General features: G+C 43.1%; 1 protein-coding gene across 1 annotated transcript in view; it reads right to left on the minus strand.

Moving 5' to 3' along the window:
* The window catches only part of HEATR3 (HEAT repeat containing 3), a 194,414-nt gene that overhangs the window by 56,242 nt on the left and 120,540 nt on the right, over positions 1 to 17,632 (minus strand). Inside the window, exon 8 of the mRNA XM_086945442.1 lies at positions 16,525 to 16,615. Coding sequence (XP_086801568.1) covers positions 16,525 to 16,615 — 91 coding nt within the window. The remainder of the gene's footprint in view (positions 1 to 16,524; positions 16,616 to 17,632) is intronic.

The raw sequence follows: 17,632 nt of genomic DNA on the forward strand, positions 1-17,632 counted from the left end.
GTTGGGGTTTTACTGGTTTCCCACCCAAGCTGGCTCTACCTAATTCTTCATAGCATTTTTCTATAATTCTGGCAAGCTCAATTGGTTGATCTGTTATATCTGTTTCCTTCAATTTCTGGCGGATCGCCACAGATGCTGCTTCTCCTTTTATATTGGCTAGTAATATAGCCGAGACCTGCTTGAAGTCTTTCAGTAATTTCATACCAAGAGTTAAAGCAGGTTCTGGACCGTATTCATTCTGAATCTGTTTTAGCACATCTGGTATTACCGCCATTGACGGAACACCATGTGTTTTTGAGTAAATGGAAGCAAAAATTGTACCCCATGTGTCACAGTTCTCCACATGTGGTGCCACCCCCATTGGAAGCCAGATGGTCAGAATTCTGTGTTTCTCAATAGGGGTAGTATTCGTAAATACTGCCTCTATTGGAGTAATTTTCTGCGCTAACCAGAAAGGAATTTGTTCCCGTTTTACGGGTGTTTTACCAAGACACGATTGTATGTTCTGTGGTGTAATTTTATTTGTGTTCCCCTGATGAGGGGTCAGCTGTGGAACATTAACAGCTGTTTGGACTGTTGCAGTCCGCTTTACATATTGGACTAATTGTCTATGTATTTTAATTAATGTTTTTAGTTGTGCTAAAAGTTCTTCTTTTGACATTTTATCAATGTCCGGATGTGGTGTGTAGCTGGCTAGAACCGGCCACGTTGCTCCTGGTCTACCTAGTGGACCGAGCCTGGTAATATGATCATTGTGTTTTAGGGCGCCTTTAAACAAGAGCAGATGCTCTTGGTATTTTAATGGGATTTCAATCTCCTCGAAAGGAGCGTACTCATCCGGTGGATCCTCTATTTTGTAATAGTGGAACTCGTTTGTTGTAGCGTCTGCCGCTGGAAATTCTATCCAAGAATAGAATACCTCTGTGTGCCGATATTCGTGTGCCTCTATCATGAAGACGACTGTGCCACCTTGTGTGGTCAGTCCGTTTTCTATAAGTTTTAACGTTCTAGTTTTTCTTATGTTGACCGGGATGATTATTGCACCCGGTTCATTAATCCCTGTAACATCGGGACCCTGCTGAGTCGCATTTACTGCGGCTTCAGCGGTTCCGATGTCTTCTACTGACATTGTATAAATGAAATTTTTGCAGAGCAGGTCTCCAAGGAGACAAAGATTAGGTGCACAATATTTTGGAACACTGTATCCTTCAACGTTGAATAAACCAGAAGCTCTACATAGGAATCTCTTCCTACTAAGTTCGGGCGGATTTTAACCTTTCATCCACTCCAGACGTCTATTGGAGTATTTACGGGAGAAAGGGTCTGTGTGAAAAAAGCACGACTGAGTTACTCTAACGTCTTGCGTTAGTTTTATCGCCTTACCAAACGTTGGGCGCCATGTAGTGTAGTTCCTATTTTCCCTATAGGCCCTGCGCATTGGAATAAGATAAACAGCAGTGTAGATGTAGAAGTGCGGTCTTCTAAGTCTCTACTGACTATGTTAGACTTAATTCGGTTTGTACCAACTAACTCAGAGGTCACTGGAAACTTTCTTCACTGAATAGGAAGTGATCAGCTTCCCTGGCTCAGACAAGAAGGGATTCAGTTTTCCAACAACCGCATAAACTTGACAACTTTGCTCCTCAGAATAAGAGTCAATCTCTAGAGTCGTGTGAAACAATAGACAGCTATTTCACTCAGTCAGTTGTGCAGGAATTACTTTCACCAGGATGCAGAGAATAGGGAGACGGGCGTTTTCAATAAAAGGTATTATTTATTGAGCAGTCTTCCTTCTCATGCAAGAGAAATGAATTGCCACAATTGCAAGACTTGTTATTATAAAAAGTGCGTACAGTAAAAGGAGTATTGCGAAATAATACTGTAAAAGCATTGATATGGTTTCTTAGCCATATGATAGTTAAAATGAGTAAAATATATACATTCATATATACATTTGGCTAACGTCCTCAACTGGTGCTTCTAACTACGCCTACCCCGGTGTACCTGACCTAAGCCTAATACTTGGGAGGGAGTAAGTAAGTAGCAGTTTAAGTTAAGTAGGTTTTGCCAAGGGTTTGCTTCAAGAATTCTCTCTAAGGGTCTAGTCAGCACCGTACCTCTGAAATAGAATGTTGGAGGTCTGGTATCTCCTCTCAGGACTCGATATTCCAGTCACCCGCAAGGGTAGGCTGGAAACGCCGGAGCTGGATTTTCTCGGCAGGAGAAAAGACAGCGTCTCTTTCAGCGCGTCAAGGAGGAGGAGGGGCAGCGTCCGTGGGCTTCTCGCATCTGCTGGGCTCTGCAAGGGACAGCTGTTCTGCTCCTGTATTCACCACCACCATTGTGTGTGCTTAAGGCAACGTTGGTATTATTTATACCTGAAAGGTGCCTTGTTTGACGTACGTTTTTGGACATAAGACGTCAATAAAGATGTCACTAAGAACTGGTCGTTCTTACAGTGCTCGTCCGAGTTCTATTACTAATCAAAATAAAGCAAGCGGAGCTTTCCCAGGTTGCTGGGAGTTTTATCTGTTGAAAGAACTCGGAGTGTTATCTAGGAATCTAAGGAAGTGGCTTCTGCTGTGTCATGTACTGTAATGAGCTGCAGAGACGAGTTACTGAAATATGGCTCTGATCGTTTATGCCATTATAGGGATATCTATTGATTATAGCCGTATAGGGGCATAAGGTCACAATATTGATCGGGGTCCTAGATAGAACACAACAATGATGTATCCTTGTTAAGTCACCATGTGAAATAGTGTAGTATGTACATAAATATAATTGCAATCCATATAGGTATCCAGGGAGGCGGTTGGGCACATGTGAATCTACAGCAATACATGCCACAAAGAGAAGCTTACTGGGTAGGTAAAATTTTCTGTTTGAGGCATGTATGGCTCTAGATACACATGCTTAGCATAGACAGTAAAGCAGCTTTCCTCCATAAATGGTGACTAGCATGTGTGAGTTGCAATTGTTTGAAATAAAAGTTCTTATAGACTCCTGGCCCACATTTGCTTGTGGACATCTACGAAGTAAGGTTTCATAAACATGTGTGATGTGGTCCATGTAGCTGCCTTACATATGTCAGCAATAGGTATAGTCCCTAAAAAGCACCTGGAAGCTCCCTTCTTGCAAGTAGCACGAGCCTTTGAAGGGATCGGTAGGTTTTGTTTAGCTTTAGTATAACAGGTTGGCATACATTTTACAATCCAACGTAAAATGTCTGATTTCGAAATGGCGCTTCCTTTATGTGGTTTTGAGACTGCAACAGTTGTTGTGGTTTTCGAAATGATTGAATTCTGTCAATATAAACACACAAGAGCTGGTTTTACATTTCGCATGTGTAATGCTCTTTCCGCAACTGAATCAGGTTGTGGGAAAATACTGGTAATGCAATAGACTGAATTAAGCGGAACTGGGAGACCATTTTTGGAAAGAATTTAGGATTGGTAAGGAGTACCAACCTTGTCTTTATGAAGTTGGAAGAAAGGTTCTTCTAGAATTAATGCCTAAACCTCACTAACCTGTCTGATGAAGAGATTGCAATGAGAAATGCAACTGTCCAGGATAGAAATTTGAGAAAGCATAAGTGTGGAGACTAAAAAGGGGAACCCACTTACCTTGTTAAAACAATGTTGGGATTCTAAGCAGGGATTATTGGTACTCTGGGTGGAATAACTTGAGTCCCTCTAAAAAGTCTTTTATAACAGGAATTCGGAATATAGAGTTGTGTTCCCTATTTTGCAGCTAAGCGTAGGCTAGTGGAGGTAAAAGCTAACCTCGATGTATGTAAACGTTGTAGGTAACATACAGTGTTTTGAGCATTTGCTGTTAAGGGGTCAATATCCTTTGAATGACAATAGTGCACCAAGTGCAATTTTGCCATTTAACAGGCTCTAGTAATAGGTATTCATGCCTCTTTAGGTATGTCCCTATACTGTTGAGGTAGATTTAAGTACTTAGATTTTAAGACCTCAGGAGCCAGATCACACGATTGGGAGATCTGGGATTTGGATACCTTACTGGTGGGGTTAAAAGGTCTTGCCAGTTGAGCAGTACCTAGTGTGGGACTACTGAAAGTTCTAGTAGCGTGGTGAACCATGGTTGTCTTGCCCATGAGGGGGCCACCAGGATGAGGGTCAGAGATGTCTGACGAAGTTTGTGAACACCAAACGGAATTAGTGGGAGAGGTGGAAAAGCAAAAGCACATAACGCTGACTCACTCATCCATACTGCATTGTCCTTGGACTGCGGCTGAGATAACAGAGGTGACGTTTGGGCATTTGGTGTTTTCTGCTGTGGCAAAGAGTTTATGTCTGGGTGACCCTACTATTGGATGAATGGGAGGAGAACATGTGGGTTGAGCTCCCACTGGTGGACTTGTTGACACCTCCTGCTAAGGAGATACGCCAAGTCGTTGTCCACTCCCGTATGTACTACGATAGAGGTGAATGTTGTGCCAGGGAGGCCACCTCCAGATGGTTCGGGCTAGGTGAGATAGCGGAGATGACCTGGTGCCCCCCTATTTTGCAGATAACATATGGTAGTTGTATTGTATGTCTTGATGAAGACTACCTTACCTATGAGGTGAGGAAGGAATTCTTTTAGTGCTAGATGAATACCTACTAGCTATAGGTGATTCATATGGAGATGAGAATGACTGGGTTTCCAGTGATCTTGCACAGTCCAAACCTTTATTGATAATTTGAAACATTAAGTTCCATTATCAGAAGTACATCAATAGAACAAACTCCTGGCTTATCTTAGGTTGGAAAAGTCGGAGACCAGGTTTAGGAGTCTTCTTAAAACTCTCCTGTTCACCCAGTAGTTTCTGCTAATGCTAAGGGTTGCGCTCTTTGTCTAACAGTCCTTCTCCACAGCGCGGGGACACGCCGGGAAGGCGTAACCAGGCGCTTTTTAAATATCCTTATTATTATTATTATAAGCTTATAAAAAAAGACGCCAAATAAACAATAAAAACAGTAAGAGTCTAAAACTTACATGAGGATTACGTCACTCAGTCACACTCCACCAAAGCAAAGAGACATGATTTACACACTGGCTAGCATTTGCCATCTAATCAACCAGGCTGTGTATAGGAATTTGGAAACAACCACAAATGTGGAAGTGTCGCTTTTACAAACTCTATATGCTTCTCTGTGTATCCATTGATAGACTAAGAATTCTACACATAGGCATAATCCACTTAGAACTTGATTTTACATAGAGGGCAGAAGAACAGGACATGCTTGGTAGTTTCACATGTTTTTAGAATAAAAGCAACAGCCAGTTCCCTCATCCAACCTCCTCCAACTAACTGTAAAAGATGCAACCGGAAGGGATCCCTACCTCAATTGAGGGGACAGTGACCGAGCACATTCGGGGTGTATAATATCAATAAATTCATTGTACTTGGACAGAACTTTATGAGCGAGAAAAGCACTTGTTAAGAGTCCTAAGTGAGGAGGAGAGGTCCCTGCGCCTAATGACTTCCTTGTTCATCCATTTTTAAATTAGGGTATCATCCCCTCTCCAGATGGACTGTGGCTTACTCCAAAAGTTCCCCAGGTCTAGATCAAACCATCTCTTCTCTAGTGCCCTTAACCATCTAACTGTTCCCACCCTGTTGGCCAAAATAATGTCCTGTAAGCCCTCCCTGAGATGGTGCAGTTCATCTGAACTCTATATTCAGATCCAATAGTGTAAGGGCCTCAGGGCCAACAGTGACAATAACTCCAGGATCCCAAGAACCAGCCGACGCGGAACCAATGGCGTTTCTTTGCCAAAGCTCAGGAGGCTTCTAGTGACATTTTCTGGAATGCACAAAGCACTGGTGTTACAATGGCCCAGTAGTTCAGCCAATACAAAGCAACACCCAGCCCACACTAGCCTGGGCTTTATAGATTTCTACCGCTGGGCGTATAGGCGACCAGGCTATCTTGTTGTCAAACTTTAATATAACTACAGCCCACTGCTTGAGGATTAGGGTGCTCTTTAGAATTTGTGAGTCCCAGGATACAGACTAACCTAATCCTTTAATGATCAAACTCCTGTAATCTTTCCAGTACACCGAGTGTCCCACCTTAATAACTCCCCTCACCTTCCCACCCTTAGTTAAAGTTGCATATTTGGTTTTGGAGATGTTGACAAGACCAAAATCAGTGTAAAACTGGTTGAAGCTATCAACAAGGTCTTGCAACCTATTCCTGGTTTTGGACAATAGCGCATCGTCTGCAAAAAGGAGGGCAGGTATTTTTACTCACACCAAGCTGGGGGAATCATTAACACAGTTGGATAGATACGCAGTACATTCCCGCACAATCAATTCCTGTGAGTGAGCTCCCCAACCAGCGAGTGATGCATCCATTGTTATGGTCCTCTGCAGGACTGAATCTGAAAGGACGTCCTTCTAGAAGATTGTTGGTATTCCACCACTGTAGAGAGTGATAAGCTTGATGGCTGATCAACACTAGAGCTTCCAGCTGACCGTCCACTTGAGTCCACTGATACAGTAAACATTGTTGCAATGGGAGCATTTTGAATCTGGCATTAGGGAGTATGGCTAGGCATGATTCCTAGGAGGCGCATGACTTATCTGCTGATGAGGCATAAACTATGGAATAAGTGTCTGGAAGGACAGGCTCCCTTGCAGCATTTGGGCAAGCCATCCCTGTGTGTGAGTGGAGGATGGATCCCAGGAAAGGTTGCATTTAACCTCATGCGCGCTAGCGGAATTCCGCTCGCACGCTGAGATTTTTTAAATCGCATGTTACGTGACGAGCTGGGCTCTTCATTAGCGTGCAAGGAGGCTACTCCATGACGAGCCCAGCTCGTCATCAGCGTGGAAGGGGTTAAAGAAAATAGAGGTATTTGCAATTAGTTTTCCGTCTGAAGCAATCGCATATGCCCGCTTTCTAGGTCGAAGCCTGTGTTGCAGCGCATGCGCTGCTGCAGGCAAGAGTTCTTGTGAACAAGAAGGGGCATGAAACCAAGCCCCTTCTGCCATTGGTCGGCCTCGCGAAATGGAGGCTTGTCATTGGACAATGCCCCTGTTTTGATGATTTGTCCGCTATACTCCCTCCTTTTCAGGACTCCGTGACCTGACTTCTGGTGTCGCAAGCCGATTTCCAGAAACGTTGCTATGGCAACCACGAGGCAGGTCACGGAGTCCTGGAGGGGAGAAATTCAGTAGCTGTTACCGCCCCCTATTTTTTTTTGTCCGTGCGGTTCTCTCTCATTGTTACCTCGTTCTCCTTGCTGGAAGGAGGCATTTGATGGACCCTCCTTGTTTAGGAGCAGCCGACCAAGGTGACGTTCAGGAAGAAGCCGCCGCCATTGCCCGCAGGAGTACGAGAGGGAAGAAGAGGAACCGTGCTTGGATATTCGCGGAATCCGCAGAGGGAAAGTACTGACCCCATAACTCGGATACCAGAAGGACTCACTTGTTTGTTCCCGCAACCCCTGTAGGACGGACAGCATTCTGCCCGCTTAATACGGACGCCCGGCTCCCCAGAAGGACTGAGGGTCTGAGGCAGGCCTCTCGTAAAGACTCCGTACCTGCACGACCCGGAAGGGGGGTTGAGACCAGGAAGGGATTATCGCATTCTGCAAGAACTAATATACCGAGCGACACCCAGGTTCCGTTTCTAGTAAGGACTGAGGTGCTTCGCTAGGGAGCGAGGCCCAAGTGGCTAACCGGCTGCCGTGAGGGCGACAGACACCGGATTCTGACCGTGGACTTCTCAGCCCCTCTGGTGCTCGGCTTGTGACTATTCCTCTCTCATCGACTTGTGCCGGGCTCCTCCTCCAATACACGCTGTGCCGTCAGTATGTTGATTTTCCGTGGTGTACTTCGGGGGGAGTCTGCGCCCCGCTAGGCGGGCCCGGGTCTCTGTATGTGTGTGGTTGGTGGGAGGTGGAGTCTGATTGTTAAAGCGGAGGTGTTGGGGTCCCGTATCTTTGGGGTGGGGGGGGGGGTCAAAAAGCCTTTAACATGTCATGTGTGCATTATAAGTGTTCCTCCAAACTGATCTATGTCACGGTGACCTTTGACAGGATGCAAATCTCCGTGTGCGACCTGAAGAAGCAGATCATGGGCCGGGAGAAGCTGAAGGCTGCTGACTGACCTCCAGATCACCAACGCGCAGACTAAGGAAGGTAAGAGCCCAGAACCGTCGAAACATTATGCCAGTTTTTGCTTTTTTGTGTGGTGGGGTGGGGGGGAATGGGGGAGTAGTACTGAAACATCTTACAAAGTTTATCTTTTGAAAACCGAGGTTTGAACTGCAGAACGTAAACATCCATTTCTGTACGCAAAGGTTTTTATTTTTATCCGATAGAACCACGATTTCCAAACTGCACTGTACATGGCCTACGCGCCTGTCACGTCTTCTGTACTAAAATATAATTTTCTTTGTATGTAGCGGTGATGTTTCTTTAGTGTGTGTGTATAATCAGAGATTCCCAAACTTTATGTACGCGTGCATAACGGTCTGAGCATTCCGTTGTATCAGAATAGTGCTATTTTGCTTCTTTTTCAAGTGGTTTAGTTTTCTTTTGCATCTGAATAAGTACACATTGCTTGTGGCACAGCAGAGGTGCTTTTCTTTTTACATGGCTCTTGGGGTATTGAAGTAGATGGTTGGACATAACGATTTTCATCTACAGCAGCCAGTGAAGTATTGGGGAGGGAGCAAACTACAATTCTTGCTTTCTCGAGTTGATAAATTTTGTCCCCGTTAATCTTACAAGAATCTAACCCATTCGTAGTTGAAAGGTATGTATGCTCCGGCAATCTGCTCTGGACAGTCTGTACAATTGAAGTCCGTTGTGAACGCTTCCAAAAAGCGGTTCGTCTTTCAAATAGATTATGATTCAGTGGTAACTGTGCTGCGAAGTGACCAGGCCTAATGCTTTAGTGGTATAAAAGAATAATTTAGAAATTGTCAGTTCACCAAAATGGCAGTGTCAGAAGTGACTTCAACAACCCATAAATCAGTGGATGACATCAGATGGTGCTCTTGATACTTGGTGCCAAGTTTACTCAGTACTCCCTTTTAGAGTAAAAACATATTTTCATTGTTGTACAACACTAGCTTTTTAAGTATTAAAATCGATAAGAGTTGTGGGTTATATACTTGTTCTCTGCTAGATGTAAGTTCTCTCTGGCATCTGCTCTTAAGTTATGGCTGTCAGTCGCCTTTACAGAGAGTCCCTTTGGAATCATCATGGACTAAGAACACTGGTTTGTAGGGAACGTTGCTTACTTGTCTTAAACTAGGAAGGCTTTTGCTTCCAGTTGTGGGTGAAAATGCACTTGGTGGTTAACGTGGCAACACAAATTAGCAATGTATTAGGGAAGTAACACTGCCTACTCTTTGTAGTTATTTACTACAAAGTTGTATGCTCGAGTAAGTGTACGAAAGAAACAGCACTTTTGTAAGTATCAATGTTTGTGTAGTTCACTTAGCAGTTATATCTTTCTAGGCATGCTATTAGGCTTCTAAAAGTAGCTCTAATTCAGGAGTTGCCGTTGGCACCGAGCCAACATTATCGTGCTTTGTCTGCTGCTGATCAGAGTTGACTCCAGAAGAACATTTACTGTAATCTCAGCAAGCATGCCAATTGCAAACTGTTGGTGAGACAAATAGATGCCCAATATATTTTGGTAAAATGAGGTTCGTTATTGTTGGGTTGCATGGATATAGAGTGAAAGAAGGGGTTGTTGTGTATGAAATAAGTTGAAGACTATTTTCAGAAAAAACATAATAGAGGTGTGAGGCATGGAACTTAAATAGTCTGTACTTCGAGGGAAGGAATTTGGTGGACATTTGTAAGGAGAGGTAGGGTAATTCAAAAGCATAAGAGGGAATAATCAAGTTAATTACGACCAGAATTACAGGTGTGATTTTAGGAAACCTTTTGGTGTAGCATGTAATTCGAGAATATAAAACTCAAAAGCAACTATAGGTATTTTAATAGCCACTAGAATCATACAGTATGTCCACCCCTAGGATTATTTGTTCTGACAGTATGTCCTCTGCATGATTTGCGGGCTTGTATGCCTGCCTGACGTGTATGTGGTATCGTAACTTTTGTTTTGGCCCTGGTGTCTCACTAATCTAGCATGTGCGCAGAAGCCTATTCCGGTCTGACAATGCAAGGTTGAAGACCTGCCCTATGACCTGAGAGGTACACCATGCATACTCTCCTACAGTGAATGATTAAAGGGTATGTTTTTCCTCGATACTAAATTATTGTTTCACTAGTATTTGGTAGTCTTGGGTTCCCCCTTGTTGGATGTCCCATGTCTTCTCTAGCCCCAGAAGGCAATTAATGAAAGCATTGAAAGGATGCATGCTAACGCAAATCTGTTTGGGTTGGTCTGCCTAGAACTGTCAAGATAAAACCAAGTGAATTCAGATGCGTAATTTATAATTTAAATAATACATGTGTACAAAAATACATGATCTGAATTTACGAGCCAATTGAATGCTTTTGCCGAAACGTGTAGTTTTTTTTTGATGCACGAGCACTTTGCAAAATGAGGACAAATGTGAAAAAAACAAATACGATTATGGCTGAATCAATCTAAATGCCTGGGTGTATGCCATCTTGTGTGTGTGTATTTAATCATTATCTTAGGATAAAAACATCAATTACTGAGGTGAGCACATGCAATGAATAAACAGTCCTAAATTTGTTAATAACACACAATTCTCAATTACAGTGCGGACTGTAAAGTACAATTAAAGTGTTAATTGAGATGCGGACTCTAACTGATATTTTCAGAAGGGTGCCCACACAAATTATCAGTTCAGCGTCCAGGGCGAGGAGGGTTTTGTAGGCATCTCTATAATCCAATTTTTTTTTTTTTTAAACAAGCAGTAATGATTTAGTATATGGTTCATAGCACTTAGAGAAATTTAAATGGGTTTGGCCCGAGTGCCCAATACATGGGCAAGGAATAAAATCAAGATTTGCTTGAAAGACCAGGGGGAAGCATAGTAAATACTTGCCAGCTCTTAAGCAGAACAAGAGGGTATGCTCCCATCGCCCCATAGGTTTAGTCAGATAGCTGGGCAAGTATCTACCTTTCTCAATATTCAGGTACGCAGCTATACTAGATCTTCCGGACTCAGTGGAAGGTATGCAACTATGCTAGATTTACTTAGCTCCGTGGCCAGCCTGTCCTCATTGTAGCACCTATACAGGGCTGCCTGCATCTTTAATTTACAGTAAAAAAATAAGGAAGGTCAAATTTGGGGTTATCTAAGACATTTCCATAACTAATCCTGTATACACTGAATCTCACCTCCGCTAGCCATGGAATTTCCTTACCTCACATTTAAGACAGTCAACTATGATATCTCTAAACTAATGTAGAAAACTGAGTCCTTAGTTGTGGAGTGGTGTGGCTCACTGGTTAGAGGCGGCAGACCCGGGGGCAGAGGACGGCCCGGGACCAGGGTTCAATTCCCAACGCGGCAGGGTCGTGGACCAGGGTCAGCGGACTCGATAATTCTCGCCTCGGTGCCTACTCTAACCAGGGAACACACCCGGCAACTCTGGGCATTAGCTTGCCTCATCTCTACAACGGCCCCCCACATTCGCCGGGGATGCCTGGTTTCACCTTGGAGATACCCAGTAGGGACCATCTCACAGGGAAAGCCAGGACGGGTTCCCCAGCGGTCTATTCGCGCCAGGATACTCCGGTAGTAATTGAGCGCGGTATAAAACAGCATATAATAATAATAATAATAATAATAATAATAATAATAATAATAATAAGCGGTATGGTCTATCCACAGACCATTCAGCAAAAACCAAACCCAGATAGGAACAAGCATTTACAATGCAATAGGACTCGCAACTGCGAGTTTTGGAGCTATTGGCATTGTAAATGGCAATGCCTTTTGCCATTGTTATTTACAATACCAAAAGCAACACCTGTTGCTTTGCATAGCGTGGTGTCTGTGAAGACGGCCCGTGCTCATTACAGTAAAAAAAAGCATTGTCATAGCCAATAGGTCTCGTCTTTGGTACCTTCTAAGTGTTTAGCCATGCAACAGTTGCTGTTGTTGCACCAAGGATATTGTGCTGCATGACTAAATACTTCTAAGGTCCCAAAAACGAGACCTATTGGCTATGGCAATGCTTGTTATTTTGGTCTGGGAGATGTTGGAGGAGCCCCTTCATTTCATTACAATGTAACTGGTCGTAACAGGATAGGAAACCAAAGGAGTTAGCAATTTTCCAGTGGTTAGCAGATTGAGCAGTTACCAGATTTCTGTGAATTTGCCTTTATCCCTGCGGTTGCCACCATTAAAGAGTCAGTTATCAGTTGGCCCTTTATGTATGTTGGGTCGGTAGGGGACGCTAAGTACTTTTTTTTAAATATATTTTTTTTTATTCAACCTTTGACGACCAGTGCTTTGACCGGTTCCTTAAAAATGTCCCCAGTATTCCACAACATGCTTTTGAGTAATGGCAAGTATTGTGCAGATATTTGGTTGGAGGAACGGTTTAAAATAAGAAATCCTCCTCCAGTGGTTCCATATGGAGCTGAACCTTATGATAATTGGCCGTCCTACCTTTAATGTCATGATGAGTAGTGGAATCGTCTGGAGGGGAAGGCTTTACAGGATATAGGTCTGGGTCTGTGTCTGTATCTGCGTCTGGGTCTGTGTCTGTATCTGCGTATGGGTCTGTATCATGTGTGTCCCAAAGGTCATCTTGAGGGGGAATGGAGAATTTATCTCCTTCAACTCCATATCCCTGAAAAAAGTGAACGGAACCCTTTGGAGAATCCGGTGTGTCTGCAGGAGACAAAGGCTGCGGCGAGGGTGCCCGTGGTCCCACTAGTGGTCGGCTGATGGGTTGTGGATAGGTAGCATTGTCGGCTTTCTTTTTGAGCTTTGTTGGAATCGGTATCTCCAAATCTTGTTCAGGGCCAAGAGTTAATTGTCTTTTGGCTGGATTTTTTTGCTGTATGAGGAGGCCTAGTCAGATTGCGACCAGAGTCCGGGTGTATAACCAGATGTTTCTGGTTGGAATCCAGCATGTCCTGTAGCCAATGAAGCACAGGTTCCACAGTTTCTGAGTAGAGTATTTGTTTAGCGAAGGTGTAGGGCTTTGGTTCCAAACTAGTTTTGGACACAGAGGGTCTGGTTTCCAAAGTAGTTTTTGGTGCCTGGCGATCTCAACTCAGAGCCTTGACTCGAGTCCGCTAGCTAATGACCATGAATCCTTTCCTAATCTTTTGATGCTAGGCATATTTGATACAGCTGTTCGAAGACCATGGCCAGAGGGCGGTGGTCACCAGTGTGAAGATGTTGGTTGATCATAAGCGGATGGACAACCCTTTGGGATATTTTGCGTGACCCGAAAGGCTTCTTTCAAGAAAAACAACTTGCCCACTTCCGAACCAACACTAGCTAGAGGACTTATGCTAAGCATATGCATCTACAGCCACACATGCCTCAAACACAATATTTTCTAATAATACACAGTATACGTTCAAGTTTTGATGATTCAGTTGTCACTTACATTAATACAAATTAAATTGCAAAGGAGACTGTGTGCAGCAGAGTCCTGCACTTAATACCCAGTGTCAGACCCCACCTCTACTATAAGTCTTATAGCTTTAGTAAAGGATCTGCCTGTAAACTATAGTGCTAGCATCACTAATGCAAATGTAACAAAAAATAACAGTACTTTGAGAGCACATTAGGTGTGACGTCATGTGAGTGTAGAAGACATAGCAGAAGAACTCAATTTTCACACTATCAAAAAGTAAGAAATTAGAAGAATCAAATGCATCCAGCACACATATGTAAGACAAAAAACATAATTAAGCCAGATAATGTTTGGAAGAAAACTCAATTAAATCTGTCTCAACCAAAAAGAAGATGCTGTAAAGCTCTGTGGAGATTTGTACACGAAGACTGACTTGTACACAACCCTGGAATGCATCATTGGATAGCTTTGTTCCCCAGCTAGGAGGCATGTTACTCTGATCAGAGCAGGACAGAGCACTACCAAATACAGGTTTCAGGGGAGAGTTGCTAAATGCACTACAGGCTCTATTCTCATTCAGAATCTACCCCAAGATGCCCCTCCATAGCATACACCCGCCAGTAAACACACTCTTTCTTATTGCTCTTAATTTTCACTCAGAGCCCACTTAGATGCTCAATGGAACCACACAATACATTATAATGGCAACCAAAGCAAGGTTTGGAACATTAACAAAAAAAGAGAAGAAAGTAACCTAATCTCCTGGCCCAAAGAACACTCAACATTTTAGGGGCATACATTTTATATGGGCCCCAATAACAAACCATCTATAAAAGGATTTCTTTCCTTGTAGCTTCATTTCCTTTCACAGGAAAACAGGTTGGAATAGCTTGGCATTCTTGAAGGAGAAACATTTATGACCTTAACGGAATTCTACCAAAGATAAACAAGGGAGAAGTGATATAGGCAAGAAGTTTTTTTACCTCTCCTGCTTAATTACTCACGCGAGTCATGTGTTTGGAGTATCAACTAAGGAATGTCAAAATTGCACAGGCTGTAGAACCATTCTGACACTTCAGGATGCTTTAAGATGAGAGCTATTTATTTGTAACAAAACAGTAGAAGATAAAGAGAAAAGCTAAAAAAAAAATAATAATGACCATATAAAATACTTTGGGGTGGGGGGGGTGAGAGTTGGGATGCCATGTGTGAATGTTGGGTGTATTTAGAGGGGAATTAAATTGTTATCCATCACGAGAGATAAATCACCTTTCATTCCCCATTGGGTTTACCCTTGGAATCCTACCCATGGCTTGCACCCTGGAACATTTGTTCTAAAGCAGGGTTTGCAACTGAAATACAGCTTTGAGACAGAGGTGGGCATGCCCAATTGGTTCAGTGGCACATGGACTGGTACAGGGCTTGGTGCTACTCCCAGAGTTCACTAAGCATGGCCCAGTGCTGTGCATAATTGGTTCAGAGGGAAGCAAGGCATAGTCGCAGGCCCTACTCCCTGAGCTCTCTGGGCACTGCCAAGGGCCATATACGGCCAGTTCAACAGCATGGGGGGCAGATGCTGGGAGAGTCAGTTATTAATAGTTTATCGCACCGTCAACTGTTACATAGCGCTGAGGGGTTTGGGAAAAGTTTGTGCATAGTAAGATGGAGCATGCATAGTGTTTTAAAGGTCGTCTTGTCACTCCTTTAGCTCAACATCCTCACAGGCTTCACCACATGGCTCCTAACAGGGTTTTTGCATCATTTTAAGAATATTAGCAATATCACCTCCTCAGCTGTTATGATTACCTTAAGTGCTGCATCACTTATTGCCCCACACTCTCCTCTGCTCCTCTTTACAACCTACAACTGCACCTCTCCCGCGCCTCCTTCCCCCTCACCCTCTCAACCCTCCTAATTGAAGGTTTCCTTTGCACACTAATTTCAAACCACTTATTGTTCTTCCATAGTTTAATGTAAGGCAAGACCCAGCTCTGTCTTTTGCTACACTGTAAAGTGCATCAGCATCCCCTGGAACAGTGGTGCTATATAAAATTGACAAATTAAACATTGTCCTTAGGTTTGATAATCAAGTTTTTGCATTTCTCTTTTGTGAATACCACTAACGGCTTATTCTAGGATTACTCAACTGCAAGAAACACTAAGAAACATTCAATAAAACTAATGTCGAGCCAGTGGAGTAGGACTTATTTACAATACAAGAAGCAGATAAAAATTGGTGTTCATCCAAAACTAGAAGTTATAATTCCTTTATAGGCCAAGAAGAAACCGCTAAAGGTTTTAAAGCATTTATACACTAGATTTTCTAAATTGTCCTATGGCCAGTGGCTTGAGGGGGACTAAGGTATCCTATGTTTGTAGCCAATCAAGAAGCCCAAGCCAAAAAAAATCTGCTCAGTTCAAAAATTCTTCTCCCAATCAATAATTGCATATACAGTCAGTATGTAGGCTGCATCTGAAGCAGGTAGACCAATGCAGTCTAGGTTAAACTGGTCACAATGATTAATCAATCAGAGCCAGCTACAGGCAAAGAAGGCAGATGAATCCTATCCAGCCGCTAAGGAGGGGGTTGGTAACCTAAGCCCCGCTCAACAGGAAAGCATGGTTTTGTGGATGAGGCCCATAGTTCAGGTATGTGTAGGAATTGCCCAATGTTTAAAAACAGCTTAATTAATTCACTGAGAAAACCAAAAATGTGGACTCCTTGCACTATGGATTTCTGGAGCCGGCCGTTGCCTGGTCAGTGTCTGGCAAACAAATGGTTTATAAGCTAGGTAAGAGAAACAGTGGAGTATAAGGTGCACAGCTGGAGTCACAATTATCAGCCTAGAAATAAATTGTGATTGAGAAAATATAAAGAGGTAAGTTTTTTGGCCACTGTTTTTCAACTTGTATCATAAGGTACTGACTACATCTTCACATAATTATGAAACCAGGCAGGATTTCGATCATCCCCCCTACCCCTTAAAAACGCATACATACCTTCACTTGAACACACATTAACAAGAATTTCCAGTGCAGTCTTCTGTGCCACCAGCAAGGCGGATGCTTGTTTCACCTCTTCATTCTTGGGCTATAACACATAACATATCCATAGTGTCATGCTAACAAAATCATATACAGTTCTCTAAGCATAGCCTTCCAAAACACAGCAGCACTATTTAGGGAAAATCGGTAAAAAGAGCAACTAACTTGTCCAACACTAATGCATCTGGTGCTGTGCAAGCATCAATAGGCACCTCTGTCAAGAAGGCAAGAGTCAAGACAAAATTTCAGCAGAACAGGGAAATTCCAATTATCTTAAATAAATCGCCAGGCAGTTCTATTCCAAAACAGAACTTACAAAATGGTACAACAATACATAATAACTTAGCATGCATTCATCATCCTGATAACACCGTTAAAATATTTCACTAGTGTTAATTATCATTGCAAATTTTGCTTGCTAGTACAGTAAAATACTGCACCATAGCATTTCTGCAGTCTTATTCAGCAAAAGGTTTACGCTAATATTTTCATTCCAGATAAAGTGTATTAATGGGGATTTCAGGGCCAGTTCAGGATTTATTCAGAATCGCCACAATTCAGCTATCCCCACTCTTCATTTTAGTGCACAGCCTAAACTAACATCTGCCTTTCTGGTTCCAGTGTTACCGTTTTAAATTTCCGGCAAATATCTGTAATTTGATCCCCATGCACAACCCGCCAAGTTGTGAGGGCCCAGGTCCCTCGTCCCTCTTACCCATTTGAGACACCAAACTGGCCTCTCTACATGCCTTGAAATGAGGCTTAAGGAAAGAAAGGACTAGGCAATCAGGCTGCTGAAATAGTTCCTGGAATTCCTTTGGGACAATGATCTAACCTCTGGTCTGCTATAGACCTTTGCTACCTTCCACTACATAGCATCACTGGTTATGCCTGTTCATTGGCGACAGTGTTGGTGTGCCAGATCCGGTGTCCGCTACTGTGTTTTTGTTCCATATCATCCACACGCAGGGGTTCGCACACTCCTTGATTTCTACCACGGGTCTCCCCCATGCTTCCCCTTCTTACCCTAGTAATGTGCTACCATTTTAAAGACTATTTGGCT

Source organism: Lissotriton vulgaris, chromosome 12 (genome assembly GCF_964263255.1).
Source record: "Lissotriton vulgaris chromosome 12, aLisVul1.2, whole genome shotgun sequence".
In the NCBI taxonomy this organism is placed as follows: Eukaryota; Metazoa; Chordata; class Amphibia; order Caudata; family Salamandridae; genus Lissotriton; species Lissotriton vulgaris.